This window comes from Cavia porcellus, unplaced genomic scaffold, assembly GCF_034190915.1.
Source record: "Cavia porcellus strain 051 isolate PalLab524CR breed Dunkin Hartley unplaced genomic scaffold, mCavPor4.1 scaffold_1, whole genome shotgun sequence".
Classification (NCBI taxonomy): Eukaryota; Metazoa; Chordata; class Mammalia; order Rodentia; family Caviidae; genus Cavia; species Cavia porcellus.
Window position 1 is genome coordinate 59,207,648 of NW_026947484.1, and position 22,629 is coordinate 59,230,276.

The 22,629-nt window shown below is 44.2% G+C and overlaps 1 protein-coding gene across 21 annotated transcripts in view; it reads right to left on the bottom strand.

Moving 5' to 3' along the window:
* Positions 1-7,832: 7,832 nt before the first annotated feature.
* Positions 7,833-22,629, bottom strand: part of Atosa (atos homolog A) — an 83,033-nt gene continuing 68,236 nt past the window's right edge. For 18 of the 21 annotated variants that reach the window (XM_063249006.1, XM_063248959.1, XM_013154627.3 and 15 more), the window contains 7 exons: positions 20,562-20,675; positions 19,171-19,250; positions 18,142-18,250; positions 15,836-15,994; positions 12,074-12,142; positions 9,970-10,169; positions 7,833-8,369 (listed from right to left, as the gene is read on the bottom strand). In XM_063249006.1, coding sequence (XP_063105076.1) covers positions 8,216-8,369; positions 9,970-10,169; positions 12,074-12,142; positions 15,836-15,994; positions 18,142-18,250; positions 19,171-19,250; positions 20,562-20,675 — 885 coding nt within the window. In that variant the 3' untranslated portion in view covers positions 7,833-8,215. Of the gene's footprint in view, positions 8,370-9,969; positions 10,170-11,979; positions 12,143-15,835; positions 15,995-18,141; positions 18,251-19,170; positions 19,251-20,561; positions 20,676-22,629 lie in introns of those variants that run through there. The other 3 variants (XM_063248918.1, XM_063248912.1, XR_002791741.2) reach the window with 3 other exon arrangements.

Sequence of the window (22,629 nt, forward strand, 5' to 3'; positions counted from 1 at the left end):
AGGACCTGCCCAGAGCCCAGCTACACTAGGCTGATCTTGGCAGGTTTCAGGCCTGCCCAGGACATGCCCAGTGACCTTCTCCCAAACCAAGAAACTCAGCTGGCGGCAGGGCTAAGGCTGCACGCCACCCTAGGAGACGTTAAGATCATCTCTTCTAGAGCTCAAGGACCTGCCCAGAGCCCAGCCACACTAGACTAGCCTTGGGAGGTTTTGTGGACTAACTATATTACACCCAGTGACCTTCTTCAATTACGGGGATTTGAGAGCAGGTGAAGTGAATTCCAGGGCATTGGTCTTTGCCAGGGGAGAGCTTTAGCCCATCATCCACAGTGGTTAGGTGCCTGCCCAGCTACCTGGAACACTAAAGGTGGCATAGGAGGGCCTGAGGGCCTAACTGGACCAGGTTCAGCAACCTCCATTCAATCCCAGGAGCCTAAGGCACAGGAAACAATTTCCAACACATCCACTAGAACAACACTTGAAACACAGAAATATAGGAAAATGACAAAGCGAAAGACCAAAATGCAATCTGAAACCTACAGCCTATGCCAAGAAACCTCAGGAGCTATGTACTTAGAAGAAAATATATGCCATACACCTGAAATACTTGAAATAATAGCAGAAATATAGAAGCAACTCTGGGAAGCTTTAAAGGAATTCAAACTAGAAATAATCTCCCAGGTAAAAGAAGAAATGATAAAAGAAATGAAAGAGATGATGAACATATCTAAAGAAGACACAGTTAAAAAATTGGAGGAACTAACAAAAAGGTAGAATCCCTGGATGAACAATGTAAGAAACAAACAGAATACATAAAGCAGATGCAAAGAAATATACAGGAAATCAAAAATTCCATTGAAAGTTTTAAAAACTACCTCGATGAAAGTGAAGACAGAATTTCAGACCTTGAAGATAAGATTGCAGCTAGTAAACAGGAAAGGAAAAATCTTTTTAAAATAACAAGGAATCAGGAAATAACAATTCAATAGCTGTAAAATGATGCAAAGAAAACCAACATATGATTGACAAGGATAAATGAAAAAGAAGGGACAACATAAAGGATGTCAAGAGGATATTTAGAGAAGTAATAGCTGAAAATTGCCCAAACGTGAGAATGGAAACTGACATCAGGATTAGTGAAGCATAGAGAACTCCAAATAGCCATAACCAAAATAAAACTACACCCAGACATATAATAATCACCATCCCAGAAATCCAACACAAGAATATAATATTAAAAGCTGTCAGAGAGAAAAGACAGATCACCTATAAAGGAAAACCCAACAGAATCACAGCAGACTTCTCAGCACAAATAATGAAGTCAAGAAGAGCATGGAGTGCAGTATTTCAGATCCTAAAGGAAAATGATTTCAAACCTACACTGATGTACCCTGAAAAACTGTCCTTCAAAATTGATGCAGAAATAAGGTACTTCCATGACTAAGAACAACTGAAGAACTTCATGATCACCAAACCAACCCTGCAAAGAATACTGAAAGACAGTTTAGATACACTTAGGAAAAAACCACTAAGCAAAGCAGACAAACAGAACAGAAAATAAAGATTCAACAGCAGAGAGATAACATGTCAATAATAAACCAACATATAAAAGTTATAACCATTAATGTAAATGGTCTCAATGCACCAATTAAAAGAAACAGGCTGGCAGAATGGATTAAGAAACAACATCCAACCATACGCTGTCTACAAGAAACCCATCTACCCTAACTGTGATTCAGTTCTGTTATTTCTTTGCCGATTTTCTGTCTGGTTGATCTGTCCCTTGGTATCAATGGTGTGTTAAGGTCTCTTGTTATAATTCTGTTACTGCTAATTTGTTTTTTAATTTCTGTTAATACTTGCTTTATATAACTGGGTGCTCACAGAATACTCACAGACAGAAAGTCAAAAGCTGGAAAACAATACTTCATGCAACAGGAACCCAAAAGAAAGCGGGGGTAGCTATTCTGTTTGCAGACAATGTGAACTTCAAATCAAGAACGATCAGAAGAGATAAAGAAGGTCATTATATACTAGTTAGGGGAAAACTTCAAGAGGAAGCGATAACAATCTTAAATATGTATGCACCAAACTCCAGAGCACCCAGTTATATAAAGCAAGTATTAACAGAAATGAAAAACCAAATTAGCAGTAACAGAATTGTAACAGGAGACCTTAACACACCATTGAAACCAAGGGACAGATCAACCAGACAGAAAATCAGCAAAGAAGTAACAGAACTGAATCACACATGTGACCAAAATGGACTTGATAGATATATACAGAGTGTTTCATCCAACAACCTCAGAATACACATTCTTCTCAGCAGTACATGGGACATTCTCTAAAATAGACCATATATTAGCCCACAGAACACACTTAAATAAATGCAAAAGAGTTGAAATCATTCCATGCATGTTATCGGATCATAGAGCCATGAAATTAAAAATTAATGATAAAAGATACAGCAAAAATCCCACAAACACATGGAAATTGAATAACACACTGTTGAGTATATCAGTCGGTCACAGGGGAAATTAAAGAAGAAATTAGACAATACCTACAAGCAAACGAAAATACAACTTACAACTGTGGGATGAAATGAAAGCTGTCCTCAGGGGAAAATTTATTGCACTGAATTCCCACATTAGGAAAACAGAACGAATACAAATAAATAACTTGATGCTACACCTCAAACACCTAGAAAAAGAAGAGCAAGTCAAGCCCACAGCCAAAAGAAGGGAGGAAATTATAAAAATCAGAGCAGAAATTAATGCAATAGAGACTAAGAAAACAATCCAAAGAATCAATTAATCAAAGAGTTGGTTCTTTGAAAGAATAAATAAAATTGATAAGCCCCTAGCCAACCTTATTTAAAAAAAGGGAAGAAAAAGCTAAAATTCATGAAATAAGGAATGAAAAAGGTGAAATCACTACAGACGCTGTAGAAAACAGAAGATCATCAATACCTATTTCGAAAAACTCTACTCTCATAGGTTTGATAACACAGAAGAAATAGACAGACTTCTAGAAACATATGAAGTGCCAAAGCTAGGTCAAGAAGATGTAAAACTGCTGAATAACCCAATCTCTATTAATGAAATTGAAAATGTAATTAAGTCCTTACCTACAAAGAAGAGCCCAGGCCCAAACAGATTCACTGCAGAATTCTACAAGAAATACAAAGAAGACTTAATGCCGACACTCCTCAAACTCTTCAATGAAACTGAAAGGGAAGCAAGCCTTCCTAAGTCATTCCTGGAAGCAAACATTACTCTAGTACCAAAACCTGAGAAAGACCCAACTAAAAAAGAGAACTACAGGCCAATCTTCCTAATGAACATAGATGCAAAAGTCCTCAATAAAATATTGGCAAATAGGATGCAGCAAATCATCAAGAAGATTATACACCATGACCAAGTGGGATTCATCCCAGGCATGCAGGGATGGTTCAACATACATAAATCAATAAATGTAATCTACCATATCAATAAAGCCAAAAGTAAGAATCACATGATCATTTCTATAGATGCAGAAAAAGCTTTTGATAAGGTCCAACATGCATTTATGATAAGAATCTTACAGAAAATTGCAATAGATGGTCTTTATCTCAATATAATAAAGGCCATCTTTGACAAACCAACAGTCAGTATCATACTAAATGGCCCAAAACTGAAGGCCTTTACCTTAAAATCAGACATAAGACAAGGATGTCCCTTATCACCGCTCCTATTTAATATAGTACTGGAAATACTAGCCAGAGCAATTAGACAAGAGAGAGAAATAAAAGGGGTAAAGATAGGAAGAGAAGAAGTTAAATTATCATTATTTGCAGATGACATGATAGAAGACCCTGAAAACTCCATTGAAAGCCTCCTAGATATAATAAATAAATTCAGCAATGCAGCTGGATACAAAACCAATATTCAAAAATCAATAGCATTCCTATACACTAACAACAAAATCACAGAGAGAGAAATAAGAGAAGCCGCACCCTTCACACTAGCAACCAAAAAAATGAAATATTTAGGAATTATTCTCATGAAAGAAGTGAAAGATCTAGATAGGGAAAATTATAATACACTGAAAAAAGAAATTGAAGGGGATCTCAGAAAATGGGAAGACATCCCTTGCTCATGGATAGGAAGAATAAATATTGTGAAAATGGCCATTCTCCCAAAACTGTTATACAGATTCAATGCAATCCCAATAAAAATACCATCAACATACCTCATAGATCTAGAGAAATTACTCCTCAAATTCATCTGGAACCAGAAGAGACCTAGAATAGCAAAGAAGTTCTAAGCAGCAAAGGCAAGGCAGGAGGCATCACAATCCCTGACCTGAAGTTATACTATAAGCAACTGTAGTAAAATCAACATTGTACTGGAATAAAAACAGAGCTGAAGATCAATGGAATAGATTAGAAGATACAACTACAACTACAAACACACTCAACCATTTTATCTTTGATAAAAGGGCTAAACATGTTCACTGGAAGAATGACAGTCTCTTTAATAAATGGTGTTGGAAAAACTGGCTCTCCATATGCCAAAAACTAAAACTAGACCCATGCCTATCACTATGTACTAAATTAAAATCTAAATGGATCAAATATCTGAATATTAAAACAGAAACACTATATCTATTGGAAGACAAATGGGTAAAAACCTTGAAGACATAGGGGTAGGTAGAGAATTCATGAACAGGACTCAAACTGCACAGGAAATACTTCCCAGAATCAATAACTGGGATCACCTCTTATTAAAAAGTTTCTGCATGTTAAAAGAAATCTCCAGCATAGTGAAAAGAAAACCCACAAACCGGTAAAAAAATCTTAGTGAACTGTCCCTCAGACAAAGGACTTCTGTTTAAAACATATAAAGAATTTAAAAAAATCAGACCCCCAAAATTCAAAGATCCAATCCAAAAATGGGCAGCTGAGATGAATACACAATTTTCAGGTGAAGAAATACAAATGGCAAATAAATACATGAAAAAATGTTCATCATCATTACTCATTAGAGAAATGCAAATTAAAACCACACTGAGATTTCATCTCACTCCTGAAAGAATGGCTAGGATCAAGAAAACCACCAACAAATGCTGGAGAGGCTGTGGGGAAAAAGGAACTCTCCTGCACTGTTGGTGGGAATGTGGACTGGTGCAACCATTGTGGAGGTCAGTCTGGAGATTTCTCAAAAAGCTGGGACTGGAAGTCCCATTTGGTCCAGCTATCTCACTTCTAGGCATATTGCCAGAACTGAAAACATCATACCACAGTGATATATGTGCACCCATGTTTATAGCAGCACAATTTGTAATAGCCAGATCTTGGAAACAACCTAAGTGCCCATTAACTGAGGAATGGATAAAAAAGTTGTGGTATTTTTATTCAATAGAGTACTACTCAGCTATAAAGAATGATCACATTGAAATATATGTAAATAAATAGGCGCAACTTGAGATCATACTCATAAGTAAATCAAACTCATGTGTATAAATACCAAATAGTTTCCCTAGGAATATTAAGAATACATAAAAGTATGTGGTAATCATAATTCCCCATTATATTGCCTTGAAGCCTTATAATGTTTTCATTATTTGGATGGTTTTATTCTGGGTTGTTTGATTTTATTGTCTGTGATGGTATGAACAGTTATTTTGAAGAAAACAAGACAATATAATAGCTAGTGCTGATTTAATATCATCTTGTTTTGAAGCTTCATCAAGCTTTTGTTCTGTCTCCATCGGTTTTATCATGTTGTATCTTATTGGATTTTATTATATGTGATATAAACAAAATTTTTTATAGACAAGGAGATAATATAGAAACCATTATTTGTTTTCTGTTAGTTGGTTCTAAATACCCTGTAATACTTTAATCTCTTGAATGGTTCTACACTGTCATGTTATGTTTGATGTTATAGTATACAAAGTTATACTCAAATATTTCAAGGAAAGAGACACAATGGTAACTACTGTTAATGTGGGGTTATCTTGTGGTGAAACACTATGTTGCTTAAAGTGTTCTGTTCTGACTTGTGTTATGTTATGTCCTCTTTTATCTTAATCTCTTAATTTTTTAATAAAAAATATTAACTCAGTAACTTCTGATTTTTGCCTGTTACTCATTGTTTAATATAATCAAACTCATAAAATAATTCATCAATAGAAATATTTGAAGGTCTCACAAAAACCCATGTTTATGCACCTTGAGGACAAAATTAGTCCTATGCGCCAAGGGCTACAGAGGAGAAGCCAGAGAGTTGCAGACTGACACGCAGACATACGAGCTCTCCCCACCCAGACACACATCCCAGGGTGCCTGTGCTCTCAGGACTCCCCAGCAATCACTCCCATGCCTTCTAGCCCTGAGCAAAAGTAAACTTTTCCTTCAGAATTCATCCAGTCTGTGGTATCAGCAGGAGAAAAGCAACTAATACAGCCAACTTCTTTAATTTTCTAAAACACGCCTGGAAATGTCAGGAGACGCACGCAAACCTCGAGAAGCTCGTGGGGCGGAGTCTGCGTGGTCACCCGCGACAACATACCAGTTTCCAGATAAACCTCACTGGAAAAGTCAAACAATAATTAAGATAATCAATATTGACTTTCCTCTAACGTTTGGTAAGTCCAGGTACATCTAATGAGATATTCGTTTTAAAAATTAGGGTTGGGGGTGTGCGTCCGTGGGGAGCCACTTGCCCAGCATACTCAAGTGGGTGGCTCAGGCAGGAGCTCGAGTTTGAGGTCAGCAAGACTCTCAAACCCAGCAATCCAAAAACAACAAAACTGGGCCAGGGATTTAGCTAAGGCATAAGCACCTGCCTGGCAAGCACAAGATCGTGAGTTTGATCCCTGGTACAAAACACAAAAACAAAAACAAAAACACCCGTAGGCCCAGGAAGATCGCACGACCCCCTGTGGACTGCTCCCCCAGCCTGCTCCCACACCTGCCTCTACCTGCACTGCATACACAGGTGGCATAAAGGTAATCAGACCGATAACTCAAAAGGAGCAGGTGCATCTTGCACAGCACACAGACCGGGAGGTCAGGTCCAGGGCCGTGGCCCGAGTCTTGGATCCTGGTTCTTTCCACGCAACTTGGAGCTTAGCAGCACATCTTCACAGCTCTGTGTGACTGGAAGCTCTGAGAAGTGTTAAGGGGCGCAAATAGCCTTATCCACAGTATTTTAAGAGTTTTAAAGTTTTAGGAGAGGCTCTGGTCTGCTGTCTCAGCCCGTGGCTACTCCCCACTCGGGGTGTGGGTTTCAGCAGATCGGACTCTGCCACCCCAGCACAGGGCCTGGAAGCACGCTCCTCTTGTGCCCTTGGTCAGGTTCCTGCCTCGGTGGCACTGCCAGTGGCCAGCCGCCTCTGCCCGGCCCTGATCCAGGAAGTGACAGCTGGGAGATGCTGGGGACACAGAGCCCATCCTGGCAGTGGCCTGACAGGCTCACTCACCCAGTCACAAAACATCTCAACTAAGAATGAAGGCCAAATACACTTTTAAAAAAAAGCTTTTTGGCATATATTTACAATATAAATACTAATTTGTTTTCAAAGTACGTATTTTAACAATTCCAGAAAATTATCTGGCATTGGATGGCAGTTTGATGTGAAGCGTCTCAAGCAGTGATCAAGGAAGAACAGACCCATCTAAGGCCAGGGAGCCTAGGGGGACAGGGGCATCGTGGCGGGCGCTGGGCACAGGGGCCACGGGAGATAGAAGCCCATGCTTGCATAGTGCGTTCGTCTTGGAGAAGCTGATGGTCAATTCTCATTTTCCATAGTTTAAATGAATAGCATTTAAAAGACAGCACACAAAATTAAAGACTTTTGCATATATTTCAGATTCTAACATAATGTCAAAAATACATAGTATGATTTTACATAAGATTTGTGCTACATTAGGACACTACAGACGAACATTCACTTAAGTATTAAGGAAAACATTAAATATTAAATAACAGAAATAAAACGTGTAAACACTAACTAACGGGCCCTTGCTATTGCGACGTGTCCACGCAGTGGTCTCCACAGGAAGGGGTGGGTGGGGCAGGCAGCCTCCTTCTGGCCTCACAGGGACAGTGGCTCTGGGCTGGGGCTGGGAGGGCGTCTACCATCACGGCTGGCAATTTGGTGCACTCCACCCTATGCAAACCCTGACTTCAAACCGGGACTGAGTGGCGTGCCACCTTGTCACTCCTGGTCAACACCGTGGGGAAAACTGAGGGTTGGTTGGTGACTCGGTGTGGGATTTGAGCTCGTAGGCAGCACCGCTGTCAACCTCCATGGATTTTCTGGAGAACAGCAGCCTCACATCCCTGTGGAGGTAGATCTTCCCAGATTTAGAGCTCTGGAACCTGGTAGGACAGACAGACACTCAGGGAAGGGGTCTGAACAGCGAGTCCACTTAGTGGTTATGACTTCCTAGGATCACCTGGGCTAACACATGGACAGTGAGGACCCTGGGCTGCCAAGGTGCCTGCTCCTAAGGTGAAGGGCTCTCCCCCAACAATGTCTTCGTCCTCCCTCCTTCCTCTCCTGACCGGCCGTACTGGCCCCTCTCCTGCACGGCAGCCTCTCAGCCCTGCCCAGGCTGGGTGTCCTGTATCTGGGACTCACAGACCCATCTGCATTAGCTTGTCAGCCTTGCACGACCTAGGTTAGATTACAATGGTTACCATGCTTGAGTGTCACCAGAGACAGTTACAGGTGAGAGAAGGGTGGTGGTCAGCACTGACCAGCTCAGTCACACCTGCCCAGCTTCGGGTGGGGTGGAGAATGGCCATCAGAAACATTCTAGGCACTTCCATCCTGCTGTTGTCCTGTGGTGCCAGGGGCTGGAGCTGGCAGCAGCACCACATCCCGTGTGCCTGGGACTGGTGCCCTGGGTTGGGGACTTCACTTCGAAAGTGGGGGAAAGACCTGCAGCTCAGTCCCTGCCCTGCTGAGGCGCCTTCCACACTGAGGAGGGCACCGTTTCCCCACCAGCTTCTTCCAGCCTGGGAAGCGGCCGGCTCACTTCCAGGGCCAACTTTCATGCTAGTGACTCTCAGTACCTGGCTGCTAAACTTCAAGAGCACTGGGTGACCACCTGCCTGGCTACAGGAGCCACGAGGTAAACTCGCACATGCAGTGAGCAAGTGAGGCAAGGGGCCGCGTGATACGAAGTCTAGCCAAGGAAGCCTCGTGCGGCAGGGAGGCAGCAGTGTGTTCCACTGCCCCGAGTCTGTTCCAGGTACATTTTCCTTCCCCAGCACTGTGGGAACTCCAGAGAAGCTCATGCAGGCAGCATCAAAAGCTGGTTTGGAGCACTGTCTTGGTGCCATCTCTATCTTTTGAGACAGGGTCTCGCTATGCAGTTCAGGCTGGACTTGAGCTCACTTTGTAGTCCAGCCTGGTCTCAAACTCAGCCTCCTGAGTGCTAGGATTACAGTCTCTGGATGGAGCCCTCGACCAGGAAGCTCAGGAACATCAATTTCCACAGACTGCCATGGGCTACACTGCAGTGAGCCGGGGTGAGGGCCTGGTGGAGGGTGACTGGGGAGCAGCATGGCTCCCTGTGGCATGGGTCCAGTCTCAGGTGCACATGCTGAGGTAACCACGCAGGGGAGGGGACAGGCTCCCGCCCTCTCCCTGCCACCTGCTCTGCATCCAGACCTGGCCCCAATCCTGGCCACAGAGAGCCTGTACTGTCTCAGACTAGGAGCCTGGCCTGGTGGAGGGAGTCAGGAGAAAGGTATTTCCCATGCAGTCACCAGAACGTGCACTGCTCTCTAATCACAGCTACTCTGCAGCCACAGCCTGGAATGCAGATGGACTAGGATCTGCTTCCACCCACAGCTGGGCACTGTCCATGCCACACACCTAGCAAGCAGCGGGCCCAGGGCGCTGCTCCAGGCTGTCACCAGGGGCCTTTAATACAAACTGTGGGTTTGCCCTGCGGTCCCCAGACATCACCTCAGGTGGATGAGGTAGCGTAACAAGCGCTCTTCAGTGTGCTGGGTGCACTCCTGGCCGGCGCCAGGCCTGGCCGTGGGCTTCACGGGCACCGAGAAGGTCCTCTGCCGCAGGAAGGTCTGGTGGCTGGCAGGCATGGCACGCAAGTCATACATCACCACAAACATCTTCACCACGGTCTTATTGGGGTTGAATAAGGTCTGGAGAGACAGCAGAGACACTGTTCTTCAAGAGCGGGGACAGCGGGCGAGTCAGATACCGCGCTACAGACACAGGCTCTCCCCAGAGACAGCCCACCGACGTCCCTGGGCTACAGACTGAACTTCTGCGCACTATGACTGCAGAGGCCGGGCCTTTCATTTACAGCATTGTAAGTCCCATAATAAATCAACATCTTTAGTTATAAATTTCATAGAAATTTAGATTTTCAGAAATAGTTCGATTAGCTCCAGCAAGATAGACCCTATTAAGTTTAAAACATTCTAGTTGTGTAATTTCAAACTTTAGCTTTCTTGATGAATATCAAATGAAAAATTCTCAAAGCAGAGTATTAAGTTTTCTCACATTTTAATGGTGAGAAAACAGAATTTTTAAAATAAAAATACAAGTTAGGTAAAACTAGAATTTTTGGTGCTTTATGTACATACAGTAATAAAACTAAAAGTTTAGAGAAATGTTCTCTATTTGTGATTCTTTTCAGCTTTATAAAATACACCTCATTATTATTAGATCCAAAGTAGGCTAATAACATTTCATGGTCTCATACCTGATCTCTTTTCAAACTCTGCAGAAACACTAGGTTGTGTTTTTCAGTCAGTCTGATTACAGACCAAAATGTGTTTCCTTAGTGAAGACTGCATTGAGTGCAATGGGTTCTTGGCCATCCATGAATAACTGAAAGGAAAACACTCCCAGGTCCTGATTTTTAAGTGAATCCCCAAGCTGTTGAGCTCATTGCCTGAATTACCAACACCACAATAGGTAAACCGGTGCCTGTGCTTTCAGAAGCTCATCCATGGCCCTGGAGATCAGTCACAGAATCAAGATAAAAACCATTTCAACATTACAGCCCAATCTTGCAGTCTAGTGAGTCCTATGATCACAGCCAATGCAGTTCACACCCACGACCACCAAGCAGGAGGCCCAACCACAGAAGGAGTGAGGCTGGGTCTCACAGTTACAGCTGGCCACCCTGGCTGCGTACTGCAGAGGGGAGGTCAGCGTGCCAGATCGGGTCAGTGTGTCACTGCCAGGAGAGCCACCAGCTGGCTGACTGGCACCTGACTCGGACAGAAGCTGTCACTCCTGCAGTTCAGTAACTCAAAAGACAGAAGTCACACTATCTCAGTACTGCCTGCTGGGTACACATAGACTCTATGTGGCACTTGCATGTGGTGTGAGGCACACACACAGGCCTCCCTGCCATGCTGGCAGTAGTGAGAGGCCCAGGGTGACACCAAGCCTGTGGCCTGGCCAGATCCAAGCGCCCAGGCTCTGGGCAAGTTTGCCATCCCCCAGCTCCACATGAGACCTGAGGACCTGGCGCTGAGCATGACCTGGGCCAGAACCCACTGCACTCGGCCTTCGGCATCACTGATCAGGTGACCAGAGCTGCTTCGGGCAGAAGGGCAGCTCCAGAGTAATAGGCAGAGGCCTTCTCTGCCTGACACTGGTCAGACCAATGTTTCCACTTAGTGTTCTTGTCTTGCTAAGTCAAATCATTCTACCATGGACACCACTGCTCCATGCTCCGAGTTTTCCTGAGAGAGCAATTCCTGTACTTGGGATCTCCTTCTTAACTTAACAGACCAGCCCCAGTACAGCTTCTTATAGTAAGCAGAGGCACCAATAGTGCTGAAAACAGCTTTACGCTGTGCAGAAGGTCTAGACTGTCTGTCTAAAGCATTCATCTTGGTTAGCCCAGTAATGCTTTCCTTTCTGCAGGCCCCAGAGGACCGCTGGGCAGAGCATGGGAACTCCAAACCAAGCTGCAGCCCCACTGTTACTTACCAAAGTTGTTGCGCAGCAGTAGCAGGAGAAAGGGCTAAGTTCTATATGTGTGTGAGAGAATGATTATTGCAATTGTAGGCTAGAAAACACATACCACTTGTATTGTTCCTGAAGGAGGTACTCGATAACCCCTTTTACCAAGGGACTCTAAAGTAATGACACCCTTGAAATAAAAGAAGACAAATTGAGTATAAACTGAGGCATGTACACACAAAGGCTAAAACAACACATCATGTAGTTACTAAAACCGCAGAATTCTGTTTCTACAGAAAAATACTCAAATTGAATTAATGGCAATACATTCTATGAAGAAACAGTTCATTGTTCTTCCTGGAGACGTTGCAGTAGGTAATCTGCACCACCAGGGCAACTCTCCCGGAAGCCTCCAGTGTGACCTGAGAGAGAAAGGTGAGTTTCCTCACCAGATGGGAACAGTGCCGAGCTACAGGATCGCTCGCTCCCATGAATCTCAGGGGGCAGAGGGAATGCAGAAACAACACAAGTCACTGCTCCTCGAGCTTGTCAAAAGGAAAGAGAGGTGGAGGGTGTAAGTCTTTTTTTATTTTATTTTGTTTGAGGATGTAAGTCTTGGCTAAAAATAAAGTGATTCTTTAGTCAAGCGGTTAAGTAACATCTGAATTCTGACAACAAAAAAAGATAAAGAACAAAAAAGAAGGAAAAAAAGAAGGGAAAAAGAGGAGAAAAGGAAAGGAAGATGGAGAATAAAAGGGAGAGGAAGACAGAGGGAAAAAGAATATTCAGGAGTTTGTGATTCTTGCCTGATAAGAGATTTTAAGGCAAAAAATAGGGGAAAAAGGTTTAATCAGCAACTTTCAAGCCTTTGTTCTACATAAAAGCTACACAAACCCATTTTCCAAGGAATAACGGTTTCTCCAAAAATACCCTTATGCATGTGTCAGTCGGGACCTTTGTAAACTACTGTTTTTCAGCCATTCACTGACTAAGAGATCTTAGAAACCAAACTGATTTTAAATCAGAACACAATGGATTAAAAGCCAACAAGCTAAAGTGGGAGTCAGGGTTGGGGCTGAACCCAGGCGTTTCAGGAGAGGACTTTCACAGAGCAGAGTTGGGTCCCCAGGGAGCCTGGCCCCAACAGCAGCAGCTCAGTATGGCTGCCCTCCCCTGAGCTGGGCTCCCTGTGAGGATATCCCCTGGCCCCACCCCCACACAAGATAAATTAGAATGACTGAGTGAAACTTTTCAGTGATTGGGTGACCAGATGACTACAGGTGGTTGCGCGCGCGCGCGCGCACGCGCACACACACACACACACACTTAAGTTGCCTGAGTGACACTTCAGGTGGTGAAGTAGAGGAACCACATGCCCACACGTGCCAGCCAGCCAGGGCTGGGAGGCAGGAGCAGGGGACTAGGGGGCAAGGCTCCTCTGGGAGCCTGTCCCTGCACTCCAAGTGCACAGCCCTGCTGTGAAGCTGCCACCTTGTATCTGGGAAGTACTCACTCAGGGAATGGCTGCTGAAAAGACACAGGTAGCTTTGGACTGAGAAAGTTTGGGGGTCATTTAAAGGCTGATGAGTGTGTCACCAAACCAGAGCTCTATGCTTCTTCCTCTCATCATCTGCCCCATGCAGCTAGTGAGGAAAGCCTAGGCCATTCTCTCTCCCCTTCCCAGTGCTGGAGAGAGCGAGACACACCTACCCCTGCCCCTGCCTGAGGGAGCCAGGTCGAAGATCCCCTGCTAGGGGCGCCGCTCCCAATCACAATACACCCAGGACCACAGGGCAGAACCATGCCCTGTCTGCACTTGTCCCTGTCAGCATGTGAGGTTCTGACGGTTCTACAATCCTGAACAGCAGCTGAGTCAACTCAGAAATGACCAGAAGACATTAAGTCTGGTCAACAGTGTAAAAACCACCATTTCCAAATAATGTAAGACCAGTAGTAACACTGGCAAATTAGAGATTCAGAAGGTTACTGGGAAGTTATTCAGAATTCTACTATTATTAAGTTTACTAATTTTTATTTTGATAATTTCATCTTTTTAGTTAGTCCACCTATTATTTAATCCAAGAGAAAATTATCATATGTAATATAAAAATAGGAACCTATTTCCTTCTGGGATTTTAAGATAGAATAATAAAGTTAAGTTTAAACAAATTTGGTCAAAATCTCACACAAAAACTCCTCAAATGACTGTGGAATAGAAAACAGACAGAAGTATGTGAGAAACGAAGAGAACACCTTGATTTGCTAACTGCAACAGAAAGGAACTGGCCCTAGGCCTGTGGATATGAGTGTCGGGACCCCCACCCTGCCCCTGCCTGTCTCTGGCCTTAGGTTCAGTGTCCCTGCTGGTCAGCATTGTGGACAGGTGCTGTGGAAAGTGTTGCCCGTTCTGAAGGGCTCACTGAATGAGTAGACACCACCATCTCCAGCCACAGAGAGCCCAGCCTATGCAACTCAGCTGTGGGATCTGCACCAGAGCTCGAGTTACCAGGTAACAGGCCGGGCTCTGTGGTCTGTGATGTGCACTGTCTTCAAGAACAGTCAGTCCTTTGAAAGAAGACTACGCTACCGAGATACAAGTAACATTCCTTGAAGAAAATATTACTTTTATTAATTTACACTAGGAAAGATCTTTGGTCTAAAATTTGGGCTCAGTTGTTTGCAGAAGGAACCTATTTTCTTAGCTGGTAAAGTGGAAAGGAAGCCTGGCTTCTTGCGAGGATTAATGCACACAGGTCTTTCTAGCCGACAGAATCGGAGACCCTCTGCATATGCTTCCGTGCTTTCTGGGGACACCATGATGGAAGCGTTTTATCTCTTTTCATTTTTTAAGATGTCAAACAAAGTCAAAGATTAATGCTATTTCCTTTAATAAAAATACAGTTTAAATTTCCTCTTACTCTTAAATGTCACTCAAAAGTATGTACTGAAGCTGACTTCTAGCCAAACCACCTTCTGATCTTCTGAGCCAGTTCCAGCAGCAAGAACTCTGCACTGTGGTCCTGACCTCCCTTCTCACCGCAGGTGAGCAGCACCCCTGGGGCTGACACCGAGTCACTGCAGCTCTCCTGCCCAGAAGCCTTCCAGGAGGCTGGTGTCTCATGGTATGGGGCTCATCTCAATGGCACTTGCCATCTCATTTCTGCATGGCAGTGGACACATCTCTGCAGCATATGTGGCAATGGGGCAAGCTCAGGAAGGTGCCTCTGCCTTTGATGTGGCCGGCAAATGCAACACTAACAGGGAAGAAAGCTGCCAGGGAGCCTAAAAGTGAAAGACACTGTCCCTGATGTTCTTGGAAGCCTTGAAGGTGGGGGACAGGAAGCCACTGGTCCAGGCAGAGAGTTAGGAAAGCCAGGCAGGAAACCAGGGCCATGCAGCTGCCTCCACTTGTTTTCAATGACTTAGCGGAGACCGTGTACATGGGGAAGGGTGGCTATGCAGCTTCTGAAGCTGAAGGCTTACGTGATCTGTGATCCACTGGGATAAGCAGTGAAAAGGAGAAATCACACATGGGAGGCCCACGGCTGCACTCTTGTTCCTCCCTTCACTATGACAGGGGCAGCAGGCAGAAGAAGGCCGCATTGTAGAGGCCAGGAACAGGGGAGCAGGAGACAAACCCATGGGCCGGGGTGCAGCTGTGGGCCCTAAGCTTTCCCCACCAGGGTGCTGAGGAGTCAGGCGCATGCTGTGGGAACTTAGCAAGACGGAGCCAGAGCGCGGCTAAGTGCGAGGGCACAGCTCGGCCTGGCCTTCACCTGCACTCAGCCTAAACCCCTTTACTCTCTCAAGCTCTGCACCAAGAGCCCCAAGAGGCCTGTTATTACACTCCCTGGTTCTAGCAAAGAAGTTAAATAATACTTGCCATATAAGGAGAGGGAGCGTTGTCATCAGAAACACTGTAGAATGACACCTCCACAGGGAGGGTCAAGTGCGTGGGGCAGAACACGCCACTGGCCCCCACCTCTGCAGTAAAGCCATCCACCACCCCGAGGGGGTCTAAACGGTAGTTCAGAACAGACTCCTGCAAGACACAAAAGTCACGGAAAGGTGAGAGCAGCTCACTTTCTGTCTACGAAGGTGTCAGATGCTTTCCAGTGCCAGCATCGCGGTGCCACAGTCTCCCAAGAACCCACTCCGCCCAGCTCCTACCACCTCCCGGGTCCTCTCGCTATTCCAAGCCCCTGGAACCTTGCCATTTGTTCTATCTAGTTGTTTAGTGCTATTTTTATATCTCCAAGTAAAAAGTACAATCTAAACTGGGAGTGGTGGTACACGTCTGTAACTATGGCTACTCAGAAGGCTGAGGCAGGAAGATCACAAGCCTGAAGTCAGCCTGTGCCACTTAGCTAGACTCAACTTCCTTGTATGGGAAAGTCACCCCCAGCCAATGGCTGCCAGTGTCAGGACAGACTGAACTGTGGAGACAATCACGGACACACGAGCTGAAGACACGGAATGAGGTTTGGCAATAGAAAAGGTGAGCCATTTGCTACAGAGCTTGGGTGGATGGCCCCTTGGAGATGTCTCTGGGTCAGGGTGTTTACAGATCTTGCAGCAGCCAGAGAGCGTGGCGAAGCAGTTAATTGCTCTCCGCACACTGCAGTGATGAGACCTGGTCCTATTTTGTGGGATGCCACCAGTGTAAGTTTAAAATGCCAGGCCCCACACCCTTCTTATTGCCCCAAGTCACTAACCTCACTAGGAAATATGTTCCATAAGTTACTGAAGAAAATCTCAAATTCATTATGAAGACAAGTGTGGAACTGGGACAGCTGCAGCACTTCTCTGTGCACGTTCCCTATGTCACTTGAAAATGTATGCATAGCTACACACACAGAATCTCTAAAGCAGTCTTCAGGGGTCTCAAAAGCACCTTCCCTCCCGTCAGGCTTCGTGTGTGGGCAAGGGGGCCATGCCCACCAGCTCCAGCCCTCTAAAGGCTGCAGAGCAAGCACCTGGCACTCACAGCACTGTCTATGGGATTCCTCCTGCACCGGGCACTGAACCCAGAGCTTCACACATGCCGTGAGCACCCTAACACCGAGCTACACCCCAGCTCTTTTCATTTTATTTTGTCTTGTTTTACTTAATTCTGAGACAGGGACTTGCTAAGTCACCTGGCCTGGGCTTGACCTCTGGGTCCTTTCTCCTGAGCCTCTGGCATAGCTACTGGACCCTGGCCTGCAGCTCCAATTCTAAGATAGCGCAACGGAGAGCTTAGCATCTCTAAACTCCAACCTTGCGCATGATGTGTAAAAGGATTGATTCAACAAAAGTATCTTTCCCTTTTATTTCCACTAAAGCTGAGAATGACGGCTTTGAATTGTAAAGAATACTGGCAACTCTGGTTACTTCAATTAAAACACAAAACTTATATTATTTCCTCTAAAAAAACACCAATTAAAATGTCCTTTACATATTTTGTGTTTGAGGCTAACTTCTAATTAAAGAGAGCTGAGCAAAGGTTACATCTGATGGTGAGGCAACTGGGAGCCAGCACTTTAAGGCAGGACTGTCACAGGTTGGAAGCCCAGCCTGGGCAACTTGGTCACTTAGTGAGACTCTGTCTCAAAGTAAAAAGTGAAAAAGGGTTGGGGATGTAGCTTGGTGCAAAGGTCCTGGGTTCAACACTCAGTACCCTCTTCCCCTGCCAAACGTATGTATCCGGGATCTCCAAACATTTGACTTGTAAAAGTCACATCTTAGACCCACGATGCATAGAGAAGTTACAAATGGAGGACAGACAACCATCTGACTTTGTCATTTGGTCTCCTGGGTCACACAGTGGCATTTTTCCTGCGTCTCAGGCCTGACCACTTCCACTGTGTGTTTGAACTGGTTCTCACTGAGCCCCAGGCCGGTACTGGACTCCCGGGTCACGAGGTGCCACACTGAGTTAGCAGAGCAGCTTGTGGCGGCTAAGTGGCTACAGTTGAGTCTCTCCTCCAGGCTGACCCTGAGTCCCAAGGGCAGCTACCAGCTCCCCGGTTCTAAGATACCAGTGTGACAATCCTACTCATGAAAATGAAACAAAATAAAAAGCAAATTCAAGGCTTTGCAAAAAGACCACTGATTTAGTTCCTTTTAACAAAGAAACTTTTAAAGAGACATAAATGATACTCTTAGGTAAGAAACTTCAACTCTTAAAATACCTTTAAATCACATTACCTCAAAATTTCCTAGGAGACTAAGACTTGTTATGGGTGGCGCACTAGAACTCAAAAAAGGCTTTTCATGAATATTTGGATCATCTTCAATGTTTAAACTCGGTCGAGGACTATTAAAATAAGCAAAAAAACAAATCATTAATCACAAGTTTCTTGTTTGCATTTCTATGAATTTAGGAGAATCTGAACAATTTTACTCTGCCATAACAAAATTAATATCAAACTTTAATGTATAAACCTTCTAGTTTAAAATTTCCGTTTATCTCTCCCTGTCTGCTCACCTAATTTTACTCTGCCATAACAGAGTATCAAACTTCAATGTATAAACCTTCTAGTTTAAAATTTCTGTTTATCTCTCCCTGTCTGCTCACCTACCTACCACACAGTGGCGGTTACTGGAAACAGACAGCACACCAATCTCTGTCCTCAAGGCACAAAGGTAGATACAAAGATGAAATATAACTGAAGCCTGACCGGGGCTGAGGGTGCAGCTCAGGGGTACAGCACATGCCTAGCACATACGAGGCTTGGGTTACTCCCTGGCAACAAATATATATCTATAAATAAATAAATAAAATTAAATTGCCAACATGGAATAAAAGGAATAAAAGATAAGATTAATGACCAAATGCTGGATGTGGTGGCATATGCCTGTAATCCCAGTAACTCAGGAGGCTAAGGCAGGACGATCGCTCAGAGTTTGAGGCCAGCCTGAGTTACATAAGCAAGTTTAAGGCCAGCCTGAACTACACAGCGAGACCCTGTCTCTAAAAAAAACCCAAAAAACAAAAAAATCTAATGACCAAAAATATACAAATGTACATAAATGCTACAAGTTGCTTGTTAGGATAACCGACATACAGTTGTGACCACTGTGGTTTCTTCCTTAACCTTAGTAACTCTGAATGTGCAGTACCACACTGAAAACAAGAATCCTATTCTTTCTCTTTCCAGTCAATATCACTTACTGTGAAAGACTAAGCTTGTGTGAGACTGTTTCATGTTCACAAATGCAGCTTTAGGTAAATACCTTCTAGATGACAATCTTTTCAGATGTAGCAATGATGAATCCAGATCAAAGCAGCCTGACTGTGTTTTTCTTTGAGGAACCTAAGATCAAAATAACCATTTGTAGTATTAAACAAGACTGCAGTGTTTTCTTGAATTGATAAAATACTTTTGAAACAAAAGTTAAACGGATCTTTAACACATGTCTAATAGCTTACTTCAAATAATGCTGTTTACATATTTTCCTTACTCATTGTATTTGCTTGTATGGAAAAAGATAATTAATAAACGCACTTTAGGTTTCAAGTGTTTAAGAATTGGAACTGTTTTCCCCTAAAACTAAGTATCATGTCAAATGATTACGTCTTAAATGTTACAGACTTCTGAATGGGGGCAGTGGGAACAGGGACAGCTCTGAAGTAAAAGGGGCGACAGTCAGCACCAGGAGGCCAAGCCCTGCTGCCTCTGCCAGCTCTGCCCACTGGCCAGGCCCAGGATGCCAAAACCAGCAGAGGACAGCACGCCGGACTCCCAAACGCCAGGGCAGTGCCTCCTGCTCAGGATGACTGCAGCCTCCTCACGGCACACTGACAGAAAGAGCCGGATCTATTCCACATGACTGTCAGAAAGACCTGCTTTTAGGACAATAAGTCCGTGTAAAATACCCAACTCAGACGGTACTGCACCTTACAGCTCTGAGTCATCTAAGTGTAGCATGCTGACATACTGTGGTCAGAACTTAGTTGTGAAATTTTCAACTTAAATCTGTAGTACCTTCAATTCTGGACAGCTCTCCAATTTCTTCAAACATAGAATTTTGCTTATTCCAGCTAGTCCTTTGGGAATGTCTAGATTTATCACCATCCTCCGTGGCTCTTTCAGATCTCCCTGGTTTTCACCTTGTACCACATGCTAGGTGCTTGGTGTACATCTGTCTACTTCCTCACCCTGCCTACTCAGCTGGTGCTAGGCTACTACTCTCACTCTGCAATGCATGCGTGTGTGCATGTGCGTGTACACACTTCATATACTGTACCCTTCCTGTCTGGTTTCTATTTCATCTCCAAATCGGCATGTTCTTAATTTCCTGGCTTTGCCCTACAGTATTGGAAGAATTATCTGTAACTCCCTTGCAGGTTGCTCTAACAGGGTTCAATACTTGAATTTCACGTTTCCTTTTCCTGCTGATTCTGTACCAGTGCTGTGAGATCATCTTTAATAAAAAGCAACTGGCTTTTAAAAAACTGAATCTGAGGCAGCCTGGGCCGTAGAGAGGGTTTGCCTGCTTCCTCTGCTGGCCACAATGGGTTCCACAGGAATTAATAGCACCACACAAATATTCTTCAATTGAAATTCAAATACAGTGACTTTGCAGGCATTCAGCATGAAATAAGAGAAAAAAGAAACATTTACAGGACTTGAAAGCAGAGGCAATCCAGTTCGGGGGTGAAAGGCTCGGGTTGAAGTTCCGTCCAAGGAATGAAAGTTAGGCTTTTGCCAGACACTCGAGTATTTCAGTGCGGTCCTCTGTGAGGAAAAGAATTGCTTTTCAATGGTGGCATTTAAAGATGACTTACAAGCCATTTACAGACCTCAGTGGCTTTTAGTTCAAACCCATCTCTGACACGCTCTGAGGTGCAGCGTCCTTGGTCTTGAAGCATGGAACACCTCTACCTATGCCTACAGTCAAGTGGGAAACAATATCCGTTTTTATTTTTGTACTATGTTGCAAGAATGTTTTAAAGTATGCCCACACTGCTGTGCTAACAACACATTTACTCAGAATCTAGCATCAAACAGACCAGTATTTAATTTATGAAAAACTACTACTTAGGGAAAAAAAAAAATCACTGACACTTTAAAATTATTTTCAGAGGAATTGATGTTGCATATATGGAAACACCAGAAATATTAGAAATTTTGAAAGACATACAATACAGTCAAAAGTACCATGTTTTTGATATGATTTAAAAAACAGGCAAGGCCGGCATGGTAGCACATCATACGTGTAATCTTAACTTTTTGGAAGCCAAGGCAGGAGTATTGTTTGAGCCTGGGAGTTGGAAGCCAGTCTGGGCAACACAGAAACAATGTGTAGGCAGGGCATGGTGGTGCACGCCTGTAATCGTAACACTTGGGAGGCTGAGGCAGGAGGTTCACCATGAGTTAGAGCCTAGTCTGTGCTACATGGTGAGGCCAGGCCAACTAGAACTGCATAGTAAGACCATCTCAAAAGGGTGGAGGAAAAAAATGACCTTGTCTAAAAAATAAGCGAAAAAGAAAAAACAGGAACAGGAATAAAAAAAAAAAAAGGATGGAAGGACAGAGGGACTAATTCTTAAAAATTGGGCAAACACTGAAAAACCAGAAATTCATACAACACATGAATAAAAAATAAAAATTAGAGAAAACTAATTTGGAATGTGACTTTCCCATGTAACAGTGGGCAGGTTAGCTGCCCACTCTGGCCCCATGGTCCTCTCTCACCAGAGTCAGGCGAGAGGGCCAAGAAGTGCTGTGTGGACACCTGTAAGAGCACAGGAGCCTCTGTCGAGCACCCTGTGGCTAAGCTTGGAACACATCCGTGAAACCTAAAAATCACAGCGGCTCGAAAAACACCATGCTCAGGCCAAGTTTCCCTCTCAGGTACCAGCAAGATTACAAAAATACCAATCTTCTGTTACCTTTTTTTTTGAGATGGGGATCCTACCATACTGCCCAGGCTAAATTCTCAATCCTCCTGCCTCAACCTCCTGAGTAGCTGTGATTACAGGCATGCATCATTGCACCTCACAAAAAAGATTAATGGTAGGTTTCTGTGGAAAGTGCAGTTTCAGTGAATCTCTTAATTCAGACAGTACATTAAAGTTTACCAAAATACATTACTGATCACCATCACAGCCCTGAGGTAGGAAAAGAGTCAAACTGGCCACTGAGACAAAGGCTTCAGCAGTGACGTGATGTGAGCTACCCATGTGCTCGGGGGCACCACACAGCAGGCAGCTGGGTGCTAACAAAGCCACAGGAAGCTAAGGGGCACTTCCTCCAGACTCCTGCTGTCAACTGCTCGTAAGTATGGAAACAAACGCAGGGCAGCGGATGGGTTTGAATGCACCAAGCATCTGCAGGATGCACGCACCTGTCCCCAACTCTTGAGAATCACAGGGAAGAAGACTGGGCTTCAGGCCGGGAGATGGAGTGTGCTGGGGCTCGCGCAGGCTCGAAGGACCTGCACAGCCTGCTCTTGGCATGCTAGCCACTCTTGGCCTCATGTTTCCTCATGTCCCTCTTACCTGTCCCTTTGTAACTGAAGGCTACAAAGATCACACTGCATCAAAGTATCGTATTAAGCAGTGTTCATTCATCCTCCCAGGTCCATAGACCAAATACTAAAAACTTCAGGGCTTCTGGGTAGATGACAAAGTAACAGTCCTTTTAGACTGAGGGAGAGGGGAAGACCTTGTAACATACCTAATGGAAT